This window comes from Oscarella lobularis, chromosome 11, assembly GCF_947507565.1.
Source record: "Oscarella lobularis chromosome 11, ooOscLobu1.1, whole genome shotgun sequence".
Lineage (NCBI taxonomy): Eukaryota > Metazoa > Porifera > Homoscleromorpha > Homosclerophorida > Oscarellidae > Oscarella > Oscarella lobularis.
The window spans coordinates 265437-282860 of NC_089185.1; the positions used below are offsets into that span (position 1 = coordinate 265437).

The following is a 17424-nucleotide window of genomic DNA, read 5'->3' on the forward strand; positions in this document are numbered from 1 at the left end:
TTGACAACGGTGCGTGGGGACATATGTCGAGGGCGGGCAAATCGCCAAGGGCGCAACTGCGAGCCTCCCCCATCCAAAAAAGCGAGTCAGTACATATACGCGCGACGTGCGCTCTCCCACACGCGAAGCACGAGCGGTAATTAATCGGAAAAAAGGGCTTCGACGCCAACTGTCACTCCTGCCAACGGGGGAAAGACGCCGTCTCGAATTCCCGTCTGGCCCGAATTCACAGACGGCGACATTTCCGCAGAAAAATGGGTGCGGAGTCGTTCGATCGGTCGACCAACACCTCGCTAATGCATTCTACGACTAGGAAACGAGCGGAACGAAGGGGAAAGAGCGAGGAAAGGGCGCGGTAAGATGAAGCGAGCTCTCGCGCGAAGGCGAGCGAGAGCTCTGGCGTTAGTATTTCGAAGATCCCGACGGGTTCGTCGCGTTGCCACATTCGCTTAGCACGTCGATTAGTCGTTGGAAACGTCCGTGCGACTTCGTTTCGGAGCAGGTACGAAATTCCGTGTCGCGCGCGCGGGCCGCGGCTCATTTAAGGCCACACTGGCAACGTAACGTAACGTAACGTAAGACTTCTTCTCATGATTGGTCACTCTCTTTTGTGACATCACTCTCATTGGAAGTTACGTTACGTTACGTTACGTTAACTACGCTAGTGTGAATCGGCCTTTATGCGTTCATTTTCGCGGCAGGCGCCAGTTGTCGTCGATTCGGAGTCGCTCGATCGAGAATTCGATTTAGTGTCGCTCAATGCGCACGTTCTGTCGAGCGAGGTACGGTTCAGTTTTATGACGTCATCATTAAATTTATGACGTCACTTTATTTTTAATGTAGCTGATTCGATGGATTGTCTGTCAAGTGACGGCACTTTGGCGGCTTCACAATACGACAATGAATGGGAGCGTTGCTGAAGCGTGGAACCCTTGGGATCTCATCTACCCAAAAGCAAAGGGAACCGGACTACCCAACTATAATCCTAATGGAAAATACTGCGTCAAGCTATTTTGGATGGTAAAGGGAGAAGAAAATGGTATTTAGTTTTGGCGGGACTTCTATCTAGGGTACGTGGAGAAAGTTGACTATTGATGATCAGATGCCTTGTAATAAGAAGGGACAGCTCTTACTTCCCGTCAGTCAACAGAGGGAGATATGGTTACCACTTCTTTGCAAAGCTATTCTCAAAATTGCTGCAATCGAGTACGTCAGTTTTTTATGACGCCGTTTAGAAATTTTTCGTTTTAGTTATCAAAGTGACTTAAATCCTCACGCCGAATTCGGCGACTGTAGCATTGTTCATCTGCTCACCGGTTGGCTTCCAGAGCCAATTCCAATTCGTTCAGGCCATCGAGACTCCATCTGGCGACTCATGAAGTCTCACTTGCCCAAATGGAGTCCTCTTCCGGTATCAAACAAGACGGAAGAGCCGGAAAATCGTACGTCACATAAAACTAGAGAAATGAACTCGAATTTTGCGTATTAGAACCGGAGGCTTCTTCTGTGGCCGCTCCCCTTCCCTCCGGCAAAGCGAAACCAGGAGGCGGGAGCAAAGATTCCGCCAAAGGGGACGCCGCGATACCGCCGTTCAAACGCGAAGAATATCCCATCGTCGTCTTCGCCGCATACGCGGATAAAAGTGGAGGAGAGGCGCAAGAACAGGTTTCCGTACACGTACTTTGCGAAGCAACTGTTCACTTTTTCAATGTAAAGGCTACTGCGGATTTTTCGCTTGTCAAAGCCGGTCTGCCGCCCGCTTTTTCTCACGCCGTCTTAGTGACGCAGACGCGACGCGAGCCGTTGGAACGGCCCCGGCCTCCGGATCCCGATTCTTTGATTCCGAAATTTGCTTATCAGGGTTTCAAGGGGCGGCGACAGCGCGAGGAGGAGGCGCAGCGAATTGCCAAGGAATTAGCCGCTATTGATTCGGAACTGGTCGAAGTGGCGTCGCCGCTTCTTCGACTAACTGACTCGGGAAAAAAGTAGGGGGATTCATGTCAAGGAATTGAGTTTTTTTGAGGAATTGTGCACGATAGGAATGAAGCGATGTGGATGAAATATGACGAATTTGTGAATTGTTTCACGTACACTCCTTTTCCACTTAAATACCTCACATGTCATGAAACTTTTTTTTCTAAATAGGACTCTCTACGTCTTTCATAAGCCAGGTGGATACGAATTCAAACGGGCAATTCAAGACATGAAGGTTACGACTAAGTACAGATACTCATCTCTTTTTTTCAATGGATTCTAGATGATAATCAGCACGTCAAGCTCCAAAAAATGGTCGGGTTCCAATCTGAACGACAGCGGTGGATCGCACTACTACAACAGTCATGCCCCCGTAGAAAAAAACCCCTAACGTTTCATTTTTTTTGATTTTCTTCTCTAGGCGACTCAAGTCGGAATGAACGGCGTCGCGTCTTATCTCCTATGTAAGTTTATTATCTGCATGAGCGTCTTTTCTACTCTACAATAGGCGTGGACAACACCAAACCAATAGAAATCGTTATAAATTTATCGATTCTACCTCAATGGCCCTATCGAACGACGACGCTCGCCAACAAAGCCAAATCGAAGGCCAGCCTCGACAGCATCCGAGAAAGCGAATCAGACGTAAGTCTTCCTGGCGGCGACGGCGGCGGCGACCAGTACGCCGAAAACGGCAGCAGCGGCGGCGGCGGCAGAGTACTTCCCGGCATAGTCATCATAGAGGAATACAAATGGGATTCGCTGGTAACCGGTCAGCCTCTACTTAAAATCAAGACGACGGGAACGAAAGCGGCGGCGCTCTGCTTACCTTCAGGGTGAGTACCCATATACACGTGTCTGTGTTAGGATGCGTCACTGCGTAATACCAGGAGACACCTGATTCGAATGATCGCATCCGCTCCTCTCGGATATCATTTAGAGTTGTGGTCTTTGACGAGATTGGCTTTCGACGAGGAGGACAACGTCTTTCACGAACTCACGAAAGTCTGCAGTCGCGGACCAGATATGTATAGGTTATTCGTGAATTTTATTTTTTCTTAGGAGAGTCTCCGATACCAGACTCACGCTTTGAACGTCTTTAGTACGATCGTTGTCACCGTCAGCATGTTCGAAGAGCCGGAGCTTTTTCGCAACTCGTTTTATCATCAAGGTTTGGGTCACAGGGGACGCGACATCGAGCCGTATCACTGCAAAGTAAGCCGTCTTTCGAGTCATAGAGAGATTGGGTTTAATTCATTTTGCATGGGGGCTCTTAAGCTCTTGCTCAAGTCTCTTTACCACATGCTCTCTGTATCGCTCGGCGACGCATTTACCAACGAAATGGCGTTTGCTTGGAAAGCGTTCTCGCGCGAAGGCATGCGACTGTTTTTGCGGGGATTGGAGAAGGGATTACCTTCGTGTAAGCGTGAGAAAGACTCGTCGACTTTGTCCTCTTTTTAATTAATTAACCGCGGTGCGTTTAGCGGCGAATGAGTTTCTGCAGTCGGATTCAGCCAGGGAAGGTGATTGGAATACTCATGCAAATTCCTAGACGTGATCTTTGGTTGTTTTTACTGCAGTGCCGATACCAGAGAACTGGATTGATCGGTAAGCAAAAGCCACACGCCTTATGCAATCGTTTTAAAAAAAATCGATGCAGTGAACCATCGCCAGAGGAAGAAAGCGCGTCGGTTGTAATTCAAGCAGCGTTTCGTGGCTATTGGCAGCGAAAAATTTGGAAGACTTTAACTAAAGGTGCAGAAACGCGAAAAACGTGATATTATTCCACTTGATGTTTTTCTTTTGACAAGACACGGAGGAACACCAGAGAGCTTGTCAACTTCTAGACGACTCCCTCGAAATCCTCAAATCTAAAATGGAAAAAGCGAGCCTAACTCTGTTTAACACTCTCTTCAAAATGGATCCCCAATTGCTCAGTAAATTCCCCTTCAAAGACGACGAATGGTCTCGGGCCATCTTCGAAGATCACGAAGGTCACTACAAAGAGCAGCCGGCCAACTCGTGGTTCGTAATGTTCAGGTGAGACTCTACTGCGAAGAATAAGATTCGCGAGATTATATTTAAATAAGGGAAGTGTTCTACGTCGCGAAACACGGGGTCCTCGTCGTTCCTCACTTGTACACGTCCGTGCAAACGTGCTCGCTACGCGTTTTCAATAACGACACGGGCGAGGAAATTCCTCGCGTCTTCCAACGAGTCGCTCCTTATGTCTACGTGCGTAACAAAGTGAGTATAGGATGAGCCAAACGATTGCGTGTCTCTATTCGTGAAATATAGAGAGGCTATACCTTCGTCGCTGAAGGTCGAACCGCGGACGAACCCATACCGGCCGGATGGTGCCGACTTCGTCTGATCGGCACCGAGGATCAGCTGCTGAAACCCAAGAACAACGGCATCGTCAATTGTCAATTTTTCACCGAAACGTTGAGGGAGTACTATCTGCCGAATAGGCAGTACGTTTTCTTTCGATTGGCTGTCAGCGTGAAGAACGACGTCCAGGTTAGTCTTCAAATCGAGACGTCGAAACCAACGGTCTACGTCCGAGTCCAGGTATTGCAATAAATACGTTTCATATGGACGTTTTAGTTTTTCCTAGATCTTGGATACAATCGACGGTTCGGAAAGAGCCGTAGCGTTTGGAAAAGGCAAAGGCCACGCTGTCATTCCTTCGTTCACGTTCCTCAAAGATCGCGTTCCGCTAGCAGAGGAGGCGGCGGCAACAGCGGAAGCGATCGAATCAAAAATTCCTTCACCGCCAACTACGGCTGCTGATTCGGATATCTTCAGTAGAACAGCTAGCAGAGCGTCGACTAGAGCAGGTAAAAGTCGCACGGAAAAGAAGAGAGGCGGAGGGGGAATGTGCTCGCGCTTTTGTTTGAAGCCTCCAGACAAGAGAACGAGAGCGCTGACGCTCCGGCTCCGGCTCCGGGGGAGGAGGCCCATAGCGCCGAAGTCGACGATAATGCTACGGATATTTTCTGTCCTCTACTGAAAGAACAGCACGAGCCGGACGTGGGAAAGAGCGAGATCTTTCCTCTACTTCTACTGAAGACTCTCTCTGTTTCTTTTAGAATCACAAGTATATTATTCAGGCTGCTGTAATGCGCGATAGCTGGAACGTCAAGGAGAGTGCTTGGCCGTTTGTGAGCGTGCAGAAAGCCGAAGAGGATAGGCGAGAGCGAGAAATGCTAGACAGTAAATGTTGCTTGCTCTTTATCTCTTCGTTGAATGACTCACTCTTCTTCTTCTTCTTCTCAGCTCGAGCTCCTTCTCAAATGTCGGAAAGATTGTCGAGCAACGGAAAGCGAAGCAAGTCTAAAGGCGGCGGCAGCAAAGGGAAAGTGTTGAAGGGTCCGCCTGCCAAACCGGTGAAAATTCAAATTCCTTCCCCTGATCTGACTATTTTCTTTAATCTTCAGTCTTTCGATCCGTCCGTTCCTCACTGGACTATGAAAGTCGTCACGCTCGAAGAGCAGAAAGTACGTTACCTGTCAATGCAGTCATCATCCGTCACGACCTGCTTCAGGATTTGATTGAGCTGAAGAAAGACACAGAACGCGAGGAGGAAATCAAGGCAATGAAGAAAGCTTGGGAAGAGGCCGAACCAGGACGAGCAGAAAAGGTCATTTGCGTGCGCTGGGCACCTCTTTAGCTAACGTTGTCCTCCCCCCAAAAGGCCAAGGCCACTCGACTCAAGTTCTTGGAAGGACGAACGGAAAAGATTCACGGCATTACCGAAGAGAAAAAGTCAGCGTGTTTCAATGGTAAAAACGTCTTTGAAATTTTTTGAGATTTTTGAATTTTGTCACTAAAGTGGACAAGTCGTCATCGGATATTGAACTGGCGTCATCGTCTGGAAATCTGGGCGTGTCAACGTCCGTCTCTCGAGTGACGATTGCAAGCGGCAATTTTTCGTCGCCGTCGACGCCTGGATCTCCAGTTCCCGACCTGTCCGGCTTCGTGACACGCTGTCCCATACGCCAACACGATTTCTCGCGTTTTTACATTCTGCCGCCGCCTAACGGCGGACGACCGATTCTCTTGGACGACGAGGAAATGGCCGTGCGACAAGCGCGACGCGAGGAGGAGATGAATCGGTACCGAAAGGAAAGGGAAAAGATGCTTGAAGCGCGAGAAATGGATCGAGAGGCAAGAAATCAAATGAAATTGATGCAGTTGGAGGAGGCTGAGCGAAGACAGGTATACAAAAAAAAGTTTCGAATCATTTCCTGGATTTTTTCTGTTTACCCAAGGCTGATCTTGACGAGGCTCGATGTCGGATCAGTATGTTGCGCGAGGCTTGTCGAAAGAGGATCATCGACGAGAAAATGGCCCCTCTGCAATTGGAGGAGGCCTCCGCTTCGTTCGCCGACAATCAACCGTCGTCGGACGAAGCGTGCCGAAAAAGAAAGAAATCGGGTTCTAAACGAGCTCAAAAGAGATGACACGTTTCAATTTATTTATCGAGATATGGAACAAACATGAAATAGCCAACATGCATGACCTGTGCTATCTGTACCTCAAAAATATCCTCCACAAGACCCCTTCTGTCGAAGAAACGTTAATTAATTAATATTTTCTTCTTTATAGACGAATTGACTGCAGAATTCATTTGCAGAAGGAGCCACGTGTATACCACACGTGGGGTAACTGCCCCCGGATGATCGCCTTTATTTGTTTTGAAGCGGGGCGTGTCTGATCAGTGTGTTGCCCCTCGCTGCGCGATACACAATGTCTCGAGCAGGAAAGAACTCCAAAGCGTTACCTCGCGCTCCATCGGGGGCAAAAGCCGAGTGAGTTACGCGTCGTTGCTCGGTTCGGCATCGCAGTGACCGCGTCTTGCACCGTAGAACGCCGACACCCGCTCCAACAGCCGCAGAAGAGCCGACCAAAGTCGCCATATGGCCAGAGTTCAACGAGAACGAACTCGCGTCGGAGAAATGGGTCTGTAGGAATCGTAGAAACGACGGATTTAGCATTCCTTCTCCCTTAGGACGGCGGTGGAAAAGGAAAGGACAAAAAGGGAACGGTGAGAGAGGAGTCAGTGGGATGTAAACATTTCAGGATCTGTTTTTCTCGCCTCAGCCCTTTCTAGATCCCGACGGTCCCGTCGCCTTGCCGTTGTCCTTTGCCGACGTCGTCGCCTCCTGGAAGCGACCTGTCGATTTCATAACGGACAATGTACGAACGAATTGACGAATTGACGAATTCGCTTACTCGATCAATGTCTCGGTTGCGTCTAGACGCCTGTGGTCGTCAGCGCTGAAACAACGCAGGAGGAAAACATCGATTTGGTTTCTCCCAACAGTCACATCATTACCAGCGAAGTCATTTTTGTGTGTGTGAAAATCGAGATAAATCAATGCCGTTTTTTTTATTTCTAGATGATTCGATGGATTATTTGTCAGGTGACTGCCCTCTGGAAGTTGCCGAGTGCGTTGCCTGGATGGAAAACAGACCAGGGTCCGTGCTGGAAACCGTGGGATCACATCTATCCTCGACAGAAGGGCCAGACGCTGCCCTATTACAATCCTGGCGGAAAATATTGCGTGAAGTTGTTCTGGATGGTACGCTGTCCATCGTGAAAAGATCATATGAATCGTGATTTGTGTTGTTAGGGATTGTGGCGAAAAGTGATCATAGATGACAGTCTGCCTCTTGACACCAATGGAAAACTATTGCTCCCTGTAAGTCGACCAAACGAGTTGTGGCTTCCTTTGCTGACAAAAGCCATTCTCAAAGTGGCAGCTTTGGAGTAAGTGATCATATCCAAATGCAGCAATTAGTTCAAGCTTTCGTTTTAGCTGTCACAGTGACCTGAGCCCCACGACAGAATTCGGTGACGTTAGCATCATTCACTTGCTGACTGGCTGGCTTTCCGAACCGATTCCGATCAGGTAATAGAAAAAATCAATTAAAGCTGGGTCTATTAATTCTCTTTTAGATCGGGTCACAAGGATCCCATGTGGAAACTAATCAAAAGTCATCTACCCAGATGGACACCGCCACTGGACACAGATAACGGTGCGCGGCGCGAAGACGCGCGCATGTTCCACGCGCGATCACATGTCAATGTTCTAGAGTCTCAAACTCCTTCCTCCGATCCCGCTCCGATCCCGACGACGAAGGATAAAAAGCAGGTAAAAGGACCAGATGCCGCGAAGACGAGCGGCGGCGGGGAACCGTTACCGTTCAAACGAGAAAACAACGCCGTTCTCGTTTTCGCCGCCTATACGTCCATATCGAGCAACCCTCGTCTCAGCAGCTCCGACGAACAAGTGAGCGAAAAAAAAAGCGACGACGACGACGATTCCACGTTTAGTTTTTCTAAATTAAATCGAGGTTCACGCGGCCACGTGTCAAAGAGAGGCCGGATTGTTGCCCGAAATGCCGCACGTCGTTCTCGTCACGCAGACGCGAAAGGAGTCGCTCGAGCAACTGCGTCCGCCCGATCCCGACGCTCTCCTGCCCAAGTTCGCCTATCTCGGCTTCAAGAGTCGGAGACAGCGTCTGCTCGAGGCCGAAGACATCGCTCGAAAGTTAGCGTCGATCGACGCTCAACTCGTCGAGATTTCGTCGCCGTTCATCGACCAATCGACGACAAACGGATCGTCGAAGAAATGGATGAAATTTGATCAATTTATTAAATGTTTTACGTACGGTTTTTTTTTTTCTATCTTGATACAGTACAAAGGCTGTATATTTGTTTTGTTTTTCTAAGGACTCTATACGTTTTTCACAGGCCCTGTGGCTACGAATTCAAACAGGCCATTCAAGACGTTCGGGTAGGGAAGGGAGAAGATTTGAACCGAGCCTTATAATTTTTTTCTTTTTCAGAATCTCGTCCAAAGTTCCGGTGGACTGAAAAAGGAGAAAGGTCAATCGACAACAAATTTAGCAGGCAGCGGAAACTACAGCATTCATCCTCGAGTGAGTCCATTTATATACATACATAATATTTTTGATTTTATATGCTAGGCATCTCTGGTCGGGCCAAACGGAACCTTATCGAATTTGCTATGTGAGTATAACAACGAGAGACGAGGACTTTTCGCTTGGAACTCCTACTTAGGCGTCGACAGCCTCAAACCCATTGAAATCATCCTCAACTTTTCCGTCATACCTCGTTGGCCGTACGGCGGGAATTCAAATAAAAAAGTCGACGTCGGAAGACCGGAAAGTGCTCAAGGAGAGCCGAATCCAACGGGAACTGAGATCGAAACGGCGTCGGAGGACGCGAAACCGGGCCTAGTTATCGTCGAGGAATACATGTGGGACACGCTTGTCACGGGGCAGCCTCTGCTTAAAATTAAGACGACTGGAACTAAAGCGGCGGCTCTGTGCATGCCACCCGGGTAAGGGCGTCGTTCTATTGTAGCGAACCACAGATGAACGGTGAATGCCAAATCTTAGACGGCATTTGGTACGATTCAACACGTCGGCTCCGATTGCCTATCATTTAGAATTCTGGTCTCTCGCTAAGTTTTCCTACGCGGAGGAAGACGAAGTGTTGAACGAGCTGACAAAGGTGATTGGCTAATTTATTTTAATTAATTAAAAAAGTAGTTCTTCTTATGTATAAAAAATCTGCAGGAGAGTCTTCGGTACAGAGCCCACGCTCTAAACGTTCTCGGCACCGTAGCGACGGTCGTCGATATGTTCGACGACGTCGAAGCTTGGCGCGAAGCTTTCTACAGTCAGGGTCTCGGACACAGAGGACGCGATCTGACAGCCTATCACTGCAGAGTAAGATACATAAAAGAGTCGCGCTTTTTTTTTTGTGCGAAAGGGGGGGGACGCGTCTTTAGCTTTTGTACGCGTCTCTCTTGCACACGCTCAAAACGTGTTTGGGCGATGCGCTGACGAAAGATCTAGCGCTTTCTTGGAAGGCGTTCGCTCAGGAGGGACTTCGCGTTTTCTTGCAAGGCATGGAAAAAGATTCGCCAAAAGGTTTTTAGAGAAACCACTTATCATATAACGACGGGCGAGTGTTTTTTTGTTATTTTCTCGAAGGCGTTACCGACTTCGATAAGTTGAATTTCAACGACATGAACGATTTCTTTCGACGAAAAGAACGTAGGTGCGTCGAGTTCGGCGTTCGTTGTGTTTTCACCGTCGATTTTAGCGCAACAAATTCCGGAAAATTGGATCGATAAGGAAGCGAGTGACGTCGAAATATCAGCGAGCGTAAAAATTCAAGCCACATTTCGTGCCTATTGGCAACGAAAACTTTGGAAAACTGTCACTCAGGGTACCGGCCCTAGTAACGATCGTTTTCTCGATTTTCATTTTAGCCGTAGGCTCGCCGGAGCACGAGAAAGCGAAAGAGTTGCTTGCGAGTTCACTCGAAGTCATCAAAGCGAACGTGGAACTCGTTGCCATGACGCTCTTTCATACCATGTTCAAAATGGATCCCCAGCTGCTCAACAAATTCCCTTTCAAAGACGACGAATGGTCGCGCGCCGTATTCGAAGATCACGAGCGACAATACAAAGAGCAACCGGCCAAATCGTGGTTCATCATGTTCAGGTGAAGAAAAGAAATAAAATAAATACGTAGAGTGGATTAATGATTTATTTAGAGAAACGTTTTTCGTGCGCAATCACGGCTTACTGATCGTTCCTCACGTCTACTCGTCCGTTCCCGTCTGCTCGCTGCACGTTTTCAACAACGACACGCTCGAAGAGACGCGGCGCGTCTTCGATCGCGTCATGCCGCAAGTCTACACGAAGAACAAGGTCTAGACGACGTTTTTTTAAAAAAAATAATTTATTGGGGTCGTTGTGGCGTTCGCAGAGAGGCTATACGTTCGTCGTCGAAGGTCGCACGCTCGACGAAGCGATTCCGGCCGGAAAGTGTCGTCTCCGATTGATCGGAACCGAGGAGAAACTTCTTCGTTTGAAAACGAAGAAAACGCCGACGACTCCGCAATTTAATACGGACGAAGTGAAGGAATACTATTTGCCGCGAAAGGATTACGTCTTCTTTCGAAAACGAATCAAAGTCAAGGAGGACGTTCAAGTGAGCTTCGAAATAACGACGTCAAAACCGAAGGCGATCGTCAAACTCGAGGTTTGTGGAAAAAAGACTGAAAGTTGATCAAGCGATATATCGATTGCCGCGCATATGTACAGATCTTAGACACGTACGACGACGTCGAAAAAGTGATCGCCTGCGGACGCGGAATGGGTCACGCCGTTATTCCGGCGTTCGCGTTTCTACGAGACGGCGAACGCAACGAGGCCGATTCCGATTGGGACGTCAACGACGACGACGACGTCGAGAGCATCGTATCGCGTCGTGCGTCGCCGACTATGACGTCGAGGATGGCACGGTCGCGAGCTGGCGGCTCGCGAGCCGGATCCAGAGTCGGAAGTCGAAGAGGTAGAATTGTTTAAAATTTTCACGCGTTTTTTTTTGAGGGGAGGAATTTCGTTGCAGCGTCGGTTTTGAGTTTTATTCCGGAATCCGACGAGAATCGAAGCAGTCGGCGCTCGCGAGCGCCGTCAGTGGTACGCGTCAAAAAAGCAACTGCGTTCATTTTTTCTTATTGAGACTTTGAACAGGACGAAGGAACTGCACTAGAAGTAACTACCAAAGAATCGGAAGATGCTCGACCTCCGACGGAGGCCAGTGAGGAGCCGCACCACGACGACGACGACGACGACGACGACGACGAAGAAGACGACCTTTTTGGTCCGTCGACGAACATGCACGAAATCGTTCAGCCGACAGTATTAATATTATATACGCGTCGTCAATTTAGTGACGTTTTCGTGTTGCAGAATCATAGGTACGTTCTGCAAGGTACCGTGTTGCGCGATAGTTGGGACGTGAAAGAGAGCGCTGTGGCCTTTGTCAAATTGCAACGCGCCGGACAGATGAGACAAAAGGCGAAGATCTCGCAGACCCATGGCCACGATAAGGAGAAAGACGGTGAGAGATTTCCTAGCTCTTTTGCGTACGAAATTGCAATGCAATTTTGTAGCTTCTCGTGCTCCGACGGCGGCAGAACGCTCCACTTCGGCGGCTAGCAAACGCGGCAAGTCGAAAGTATGGAGCAAACTGGCGGGATCAAAAGCGGCTTCGGCGACCGGAAAACGCGTAAAGAAGCTTCACTAATTTCAGTGTCAAACCAGTCTCTATTTTTTCTTGTAGGATATTGAACCAAACGTGGCTCATTGGACGTTGAGAATTGTGACGGAGGACGAACAAAAGGCACGTGGTTAATCTTTAAAAAAGAGGCGTCTTTTCGATCAATTCCTTGCAGAACTGGATACACGTGGCTAAAGACACGGAAAAAGAGGACGCCATCAATGCGATGAAACAAGCGTGGGAAGCAGCAGAACCCGGCAGAGCAGCAAAAGTAAAAATGCTCCGTCTTTAATTAACCGATCGTATGATAGCACTCTTAGGCCAAAATGACGAGAGAAAAATTTCTAAAAGAACGAGATCCAACTTTTGAATTTCAGAAAATAGACGAAACGTCGCCTTCGGACGGTGCACCGCGCTCTTCTCCATCAATAAACCGCTTTGAATCATTCTCGATTTAGATACGAAAAGCGTGGCGTCGTCCGAAGACGGCGGCGCGTCCGCCTCCTCGTCGGTGATCCGTCTCCAACGCAGCTCGACCCACTTGGATCCCGCAGCGATCGCGGCGGCGTCGAGTCGTCGCGTCTCGACTTCCGACGTGACCGACTTCTTTTCTCGTCGTCCACTCCGCCAACACGACTATAGCCGATTCACGCGCAAGGCGACCGCCGACGTCACCGTGATGCTCGACGACGAGGAAATCAAACGACGTCACTCCAAAGTGCGAGACGATCTCGAACGCTACAAGGCGATTCGGGAATGCGTGCTCGAGGCGCGGGAACGCGATCGAGTCGCGCGGAATCAGGCTAAGATCATTCAATTGGAAACGGCTCAGCGAATGCAGGTGAGACGATAGGGTATATATAAGTGGGTTTCTTTTGTAGCTCTGCTCCTCCTAAGGCTGCCGTCGACGAAGCGCGGAGCCGTATCACCGCTCTAAGAGAGTCGTATCGGAAAAAGTGTCAGGCTGAGGCGGCTGTTCCTGACTCGACGCCCGCTACTCCGGTGCCGGTGCCGGTAGCCGAAGAAAAGGGCAAGCGGGGAAAGTCGCCGGCAAAATCCGCGAGTAAGAAAGGACGCAAATAAGAAAAGGATTGATTGGTAATGAAATTTTCCCAATGCAACCCACGCATATTATTCTTCCAAAATATATCCATGCGATTAAATAGTAAGCAATGTTTGATTACAAAGACTCTAGGAAGGGTTTGAGAGACGCTTTGGTGCCGAGTTGATCAAGAAGCTTGCTATTCACTTCTCGAATTCTGTAAGAAGAAAATATGACGAGGGCGGATAGGTAAGCAAAGAGTAAACCTGTTAGCTGTAAGTTTAAGAAGCAGTCTTTTGTATCTCGGTGTTAGGTTGTGACTCTCCAGTATAGCCTAGTGCAGTCAGCGTACGTCAATCGTCTTTTTCCCCCGCGCAAATGCCAGCTTACCGCGTGCACCATGATGCCAAAGAAAAACCCGTAAATCAAGGCGTCGGCGTAGTAGAAAGGCGACGGTAGTTTGCCCTTATGAACGGCTACGGCGTAGGCGAACTTCAAGTAAGAGAGAATGAGGAAAAAATTCGACATGTGCCCAAATTAATTTACTTCTATTGCTTTCGTTGCAGAATACAAAGAGACGGCCGAACTACGAACGAAAAACATGGAAAGACCAGAAATGCAGCCTGAGAGAGAGAAAAGACCGAGATACTGTAGGTAAGCAAATAACGGTAGAAATAGAAAGGCACTTGCCTGCAAGAGCAGATGCCTTTGATACACTAAGACGTAACACAGACCTTAGCACGTAGAAAATCAACTAGAAAAGTTGAGCTGACAGTCTCCTCTCCCTCCTTTTTAAAAACTCACTCTGTAGCCACAATTGAAACTTCCTAGAAAGCACCCCATTCGAAAATTCCACCAACTAAACAAATACCCTTTCAAGAGGCCTAGGAGAAATCGTAATTAGTTGAAACGCTATATTATTTGCGCGCACGAGGATTAAACAATATTTTTGATAAACTTCCGGCCAATGAGAAGGCAGCTGTAATCAAGTATCCGAGCACAAAGCCAGAACAACCGGTCTAAACAGTTACATAAGCCCTATATATAGACACGTCAAAAAATTAAGCTCACATTCACGCTGTTAAGAATAGTTGAGACTATTGAGCTAGGCCTGGTTTGACAATGCTGTGAGACCCTACTTTCGTTGAAATGATCATACCTTTGCGTGGACCATTGAGGGGGAATAGTAGGGAGTGGCAGATATGCTCGAACGAGACGCACAACTCGCATCGCCACGTTTTTGACGTCGACATACGACGTGGGCTCAACGAAAAGTCTGCAAGCAAAATAAATAAATAATGAAGTTTAATATGCCCCCCTTTTTCATACTGACTTGAATACTCGATCTTCGGCCTCTCTCAGCGACGGATTCGTTCTTAACAATAAGAAAACGTTAACTAAAATATTAAGAGTGAATACAGCTCACTTGGACAGATACATGAGTGAGCCCATTGCCAAGCAAAACATCCAAACCTGCATAAAAGCCCTTAGAGAATCTCTCCCCTCTATCTCTCTCAATCAAACTCCTTACGTCTCCGCACGGAATCGAACGTGCAAACCCTCGAAATTTAAGCATTCGAAACAGAGTATCAATTCCCTAAATTAATGAATTCCCCAGTGTTTTAGTTGACCTCAATCCCTACCATATTTGCGACATAGAACGCCAAAAGACCGCGCCTAGTGAAACATAATCGACTCCGTAAATCTCCCCCGGAAAAAAATCGCACTACCGGCTCTTTCGTTCGACTAGCAGTGCTAGAAAGGATCCGATGAAGTTAGGCAGAAACGCGGCCGTCGCGGTGTAGTAGCATCCCAAAAGTCGTCTAAGCGACTTGTTCGACTTAATGAACTAATTAACGCAGTACAAGGAAACCTTAGTGCGCAGTGAAACAGGACCATATTCGCTCCGTTAGCTGATAGGAACATAGAGGAGCGTATAGCTTCAACTAGTGCCTTGCGTGCCGTCTTTCGTCGCCATATAGCTCCGATCTGTACCGAAACGCGTTAGCGTATCGTAGACTCTCGCTAGTTTTGAGCTGACTAGATAAAACGGCAAGTAGAGTCGCAGTCCTTCGACGAATGCGTGAACTCCTATTTCGGACGCCGTATTGAGACACGAGGGCGACCACGGGTGACCGGCTTCGTGGCACGTCGCCGTCAATTTTGAAAATACGGTCATTATAGGGTCGATCGTATGATGCGCAGAAAACTGTGCGCAGATATGTATATAGCACGTGCTCACGTGCACAGGCGAAGTCCTTCCCCCCGCACGCTTCGATTTTTGCATGAAGCTGCAAGAATGCACGACCGACGTTTACTTTACGTTGCATATTCAAATAGGACAGAGTCTACCGAACCAAAAAACGAGAAGGAACTCGTCTTTCTTTCCTAACGCTCACTACACAACTAAAATCGAATTGTGGATGAAGCCTTCGGTCGTGCGGGGCTTAATAGAATGAAGTTGCTCGTTTTGTCTGTCTTCCCTTTTCTTTTTTTAGACCGTGGTTTCGTTGCGTCGATCCTTGCCGTTGTGCGACCCAATGCATCCGAACGTCGTCACGATGAACGATCGCCACGTGGACAACGTTTTTCCCGACCATATCCACATACCGGACGTAACGCCAACAATGAGCGACATGAGAATCTTGATATAGAAGACGGCCGGCTGCGCTCGGAGACACGATTGCGTGTTCGGATCGCAGTATTCGAATTCGATGTCCTTGAGGTCTTTGATCTCTTTGTACTGGAACCAGTCGGGATAGGTGTAGGGATGCCACTGCTGTCGGGCGAAATATTCGTAGAAGTAACAGCCAATGACGATCGTCGCCGGAACGGTGTAGAGAACGGAAAAGACGCCGATTCGAATCATGAGCTTTTCGAGTTTGTCGCTGCGCGTCGGATCGCTCTTGATCACTTCGCGAATTCGAAAGAGCGCCGCGAATCCGGCGATGATAAACGTCGTGCCGATAACGAGAAAGAGCGAGAGCGGCGCAATAACAAAACCGGCCATCGCGTTGACGTCCTGCGCGCCGACGAAGCAAATGCGCGTCAATTCGTCGCCGTCGACTTTCTGAAGAATGAGCGCGATGATAGTCATGATGAGCGGCAAGATCCAAGCGACGAGATGATAATAGAGCGCCACGTTCTCTATGGCCTCGTTGCTCCACTTCATCCCGGCGGCAAGAAACCAAGTAAAAGTGAGAACGACCCACCAAATGGACGCGGCCATCATGGAGAAATAGAGTACCATGAAGGTGGCCGTGCAGCCGGGATGATTGGCGTCGCCTTTGATTAGTATTCCTGCTTCATTGTCGCAGGCGATATTCTCCTCGCCCGACGCGAGTCGCGCGATGAAGCCGATCGAAAAGACGCAATAGCAGCAGGCCAAATAGATGATAGGCCGTTCGGGATAGTGAAAGCGGTCGCGATCGATTGCGAACGTCAGACAAGTGAAGAGAGTCGAGAGAAAGCAGAGTATCGCCCAAACGCCGAGCCAATACTTGGCAAATTCGATATCCGTCTCTTTGAAATAGTAACCGGACGGCACGTCGGTCGCCGACTTGTTGTACTTGCAGTCGACGCAGTAGAACGGATCCGAACGCGCCGGTTCGCTGTTCTCGTAGTAGCGCCAGCAATTCGACTTGGCGCTACCAGAACTGTTTCTAATGAACGCCGTCACTTCGGGGCCGGGCGTCGTGACGGTGAAGTTGGGCCGCAAGCCTAAGTCGACGGCGTATTGCGTCGCGTTGTCGAAGCAGACGACGTTATCGCCGTTCACCTCGTTCTCGTCCGGCAACTCGTTGCAACTCAACGCCGTCGGCCAAAGAACGCCGAAGTTTCGCACCGTTCGCTCGCAACCTTTTCGAACGCGCTCGCACATTTGACGACACGGCGGCAACGTTCGCTTTTCTTCATTCTCGACGGGCGTTTCGATGCAGATTGGCAAGAAAGTGGCGCAGACCATGAAACGAAGTTCGGGCGAACAGCCGTATTGAATGAGCGGAATGTACGTGCTGATTTCGAGGCCGGCTTCTTGAAGAGTGCGGTGTCCAAAGCGATTGGGAAGAAGGGTTCTATTGTAGCCGATGCCCGCGCAGGTGTCCACGTCCGATTGGAAGCATCGCGCTTCGCGCACCCACACCGGCACGGCCTCAAAAGATTCGGTATGACGAAAGAGGGCGGCAAGCGCCGCGATTAGGAGCGCTGACAGTGCCATGACGGGAGACGGAGAGAAACTCGGGAACAAGAGCGGGAGGTCGTCACTGTTTACCGTGAACGCGTGCCAATGCCAC

General features: G+C 49.0%; 4 protein-coding genes across 4 annotated transcripts; 2 read left to right on the plus strand and 2 right to left on the minus strand.

Moving 5' to 3' along the window:
* The first annotated feature begins 4 nt into the window (after positions 1 to 4).
* LOC136193172 (androglobin-like) lies at positions 5 to 6536 on the plus strand. The gene is made up of 33 exons (XM_065982002.1): positions 5 to 85; positions 156 to 258; positions 314 to 355; positions 407 to 502; positions 702 to 782; positions 844 to 1020; positions 1070 to 1206; positions 1252 to 1442; positions 1490 to 1665; positions 1717 to 1985; positions 2040 to 2087; positions 2146 to 2209; positions 2258 to 2347; positions 2396 to 2438; positions 2483 to 2810; positions 2865 to 2979; positions 3037 to 3189; positions 3253 to 3394; positions 3459 to 3497; positions 3555 to 3582; positions 3635 to 3729; positions 3786 to 4014; positions 4065 to 4221; positions 4273 to 4545; positions 4592 to 4814; positions 4877 to 5007; positions 5067 to 5190; positions 5254 to 5363; positions 5415 to 5474; positions 5522 to 5617; positions 5672 to 5759; positions 5810 to 6195; positions 6249 to 6536. Exons 1-33 carry the CDS (start codon positions 24 to 26, stop codon positions 6438 to 6440), a joined length of 4548 nt encoding a protein of 1515 aa, XP_065838074.1. The 5' UTR covers positions 5 to 23; the 3' UTR covers positions 6441 to 6536.
* A 148-nt stretch (positions 6537 to 6684) lies between these two features.
* LOC136193011 (androglobin-like) lies at positions 6685 to 13283 on the plus strand. Its single transcript, XM_065981799.1, has 33 exons — positions 6685 to 6788; positions 6846 to 6939; positions 6989 to 7024; positions 7081 to 7176; positions 7239 to 7322; positions 7380 to 7562; positions 7614 to 7750; positions 7800 to 7892; positions 7940 to 8019; positions 8077 to 8273; positions 8338 to 8651; positions 8717 to 8780; positions 8833 to 8925; positions 8974 to 9016; positions 9068 to 9350; positions 9409 to 9523; positions 9589 to 9741; positions 9804 to 9945; positions 10009 to 10071; positions 10121 to 10246; positions 10296 to 10524; positions 10577 to 10733; positions 10792 to 11067; positions 11130 to 11379; positions 11437 to 11507; positions 11562 to 11729; positions 11781 to 11931; positions 11984 to 12099; positions 12154 to 12213; positions 12266 to 12361; positions 12411 to 12495; positions 12549 to 12931; positions 12988 to 13283. Exons 1-33 carry the CDS (start codon positions 6727 to 6729, stop codon positions 13171 to 13173), a joined length of 4686 nt encoding a protein of 1561 aa, XP_065837871.1. The 5' UTR covers positions 6685 to 6726; the 3' UTR covers positions 13174 to 13283.
* LOC136193316 (transmembrane protein 135-like) lies at positions 13175 to 15331 on the minus strand. Its single transcript, XM_065982186.1, has 16 exons — positions 15174 to 15331; positions 15006 to 15121; positions 14863 to 14955; positions 14776 to 14809; positions 14664 to 14729; positions 14559 to 14605; positions 14466 to 14507; positions 14292 to 14408; positions 14204 to 14243; positions 14064 to 14151; positions 13937 to 14016; positions 13823 to 13886; positions 13679 to 13755; positions 13523 to 13624; positions 13399 to 13466; positions 13175 to 13349 (listed from the first exon to the last, which is right to left on the minus strand). The coding sequence occupies exons 1-16, from the start codon at positions 15309 to 15311 to the stop codon at positions 13271 to 13273; spliced, it is 1251 nt and encodes a 416-aa protein (XP_065838258.1). The 5' UTR covers positions 15312 to 15331; the 3' UTR covers positions 13175 to 13270.
* A 114-nt stretch (positions 15332 to 15445) lies between these two features.
* LOC136193315 (frizzled-4-like) lies at positions 15446 to 17419 on the minus strand. Its single transcript, XM_065982185.1, has one exon. It carries the CDS (start codon positions 17346 to 17348, stop codon positions 15627 to 15629), a length of 1722 nt encoding a protein of 573 aa, XP_065838257.1. The 5' UTR covers positions 17349 to 17419; the 3' UTR covers positions 15446 to 15626.
* Between the last annotated feature and the right edge of the window lie 5 nt (positions 17420 to 17424).

Coding starts and splice junctions, on each gene's coding strand:
- LOC136193011 (XM_065981799.1), top strand. CDS start 6,727: ATGTCTCGAGCAGGAAAGAACTCCAAAGCGTTACCTCGCGCTCCATCG. Junction 7,893..7,939: donor TCCGAACCGATTCCGATCAG/GTAATAGAAAAA, acceptor ATTCTCTTTTAG/ATCGGGTCACAAGGATCCCA. Junction 12,214..12,265: donor TGACGGAGGACGAACAAAAG/GCACGTGGTTAA, acceptor AATTCCTTGCAG/AACTGGATACACGTGGCTAA.
- LOC136193315 (XM_065982185.1), bottom strand. CDS start 17,348: ATGGCACTGTCAGCGCTCCTAATCGCGGCGCTTGCCGCCCTCTTTCGT.
- LOC136193316 (XM_065982186.1), bottom strand. CDS start 15,311: ATGACCGTATTTTCAAAATTGACGGCGACGTGCCACGAAGCCGGTCAC. Junction 15,122..15,173: donor TCTACTTGCCGTTTTATCTA/GTCAGCTCAAAA, acceptor GTTTCGGTACAG/ATCGGAGCTATATGGCGACG. Junction 13,887..13,936: donor GTTTCAATTGTGGCTACAGA/GTGAGTTTTTAA, acceptor CAACTTTTCTAG/TTGATTTTCTACGTGCTAAG.
- LOC136193172 (XM_065982002.1), top strand. CDS start 24: ATGTCGAGGGCGGGCAAATCGCCAAGGGCGCAACTGCGAGCCTCCCCC. Junction 1,986..2,039: donor CTAACTGACTCGGGAAAAAA/GTAGGGGGATTC, acceptor TGTGCACGATAG/GAATGAAGCGATGTGGATGA. Junction 4,015..4,064: donor TCGTGGTTCGTAATGTTCAG/GTGAGACTCTAC, acceptor TATTTAAATAAG/GGAAGTGTTCTACGTCGCGA.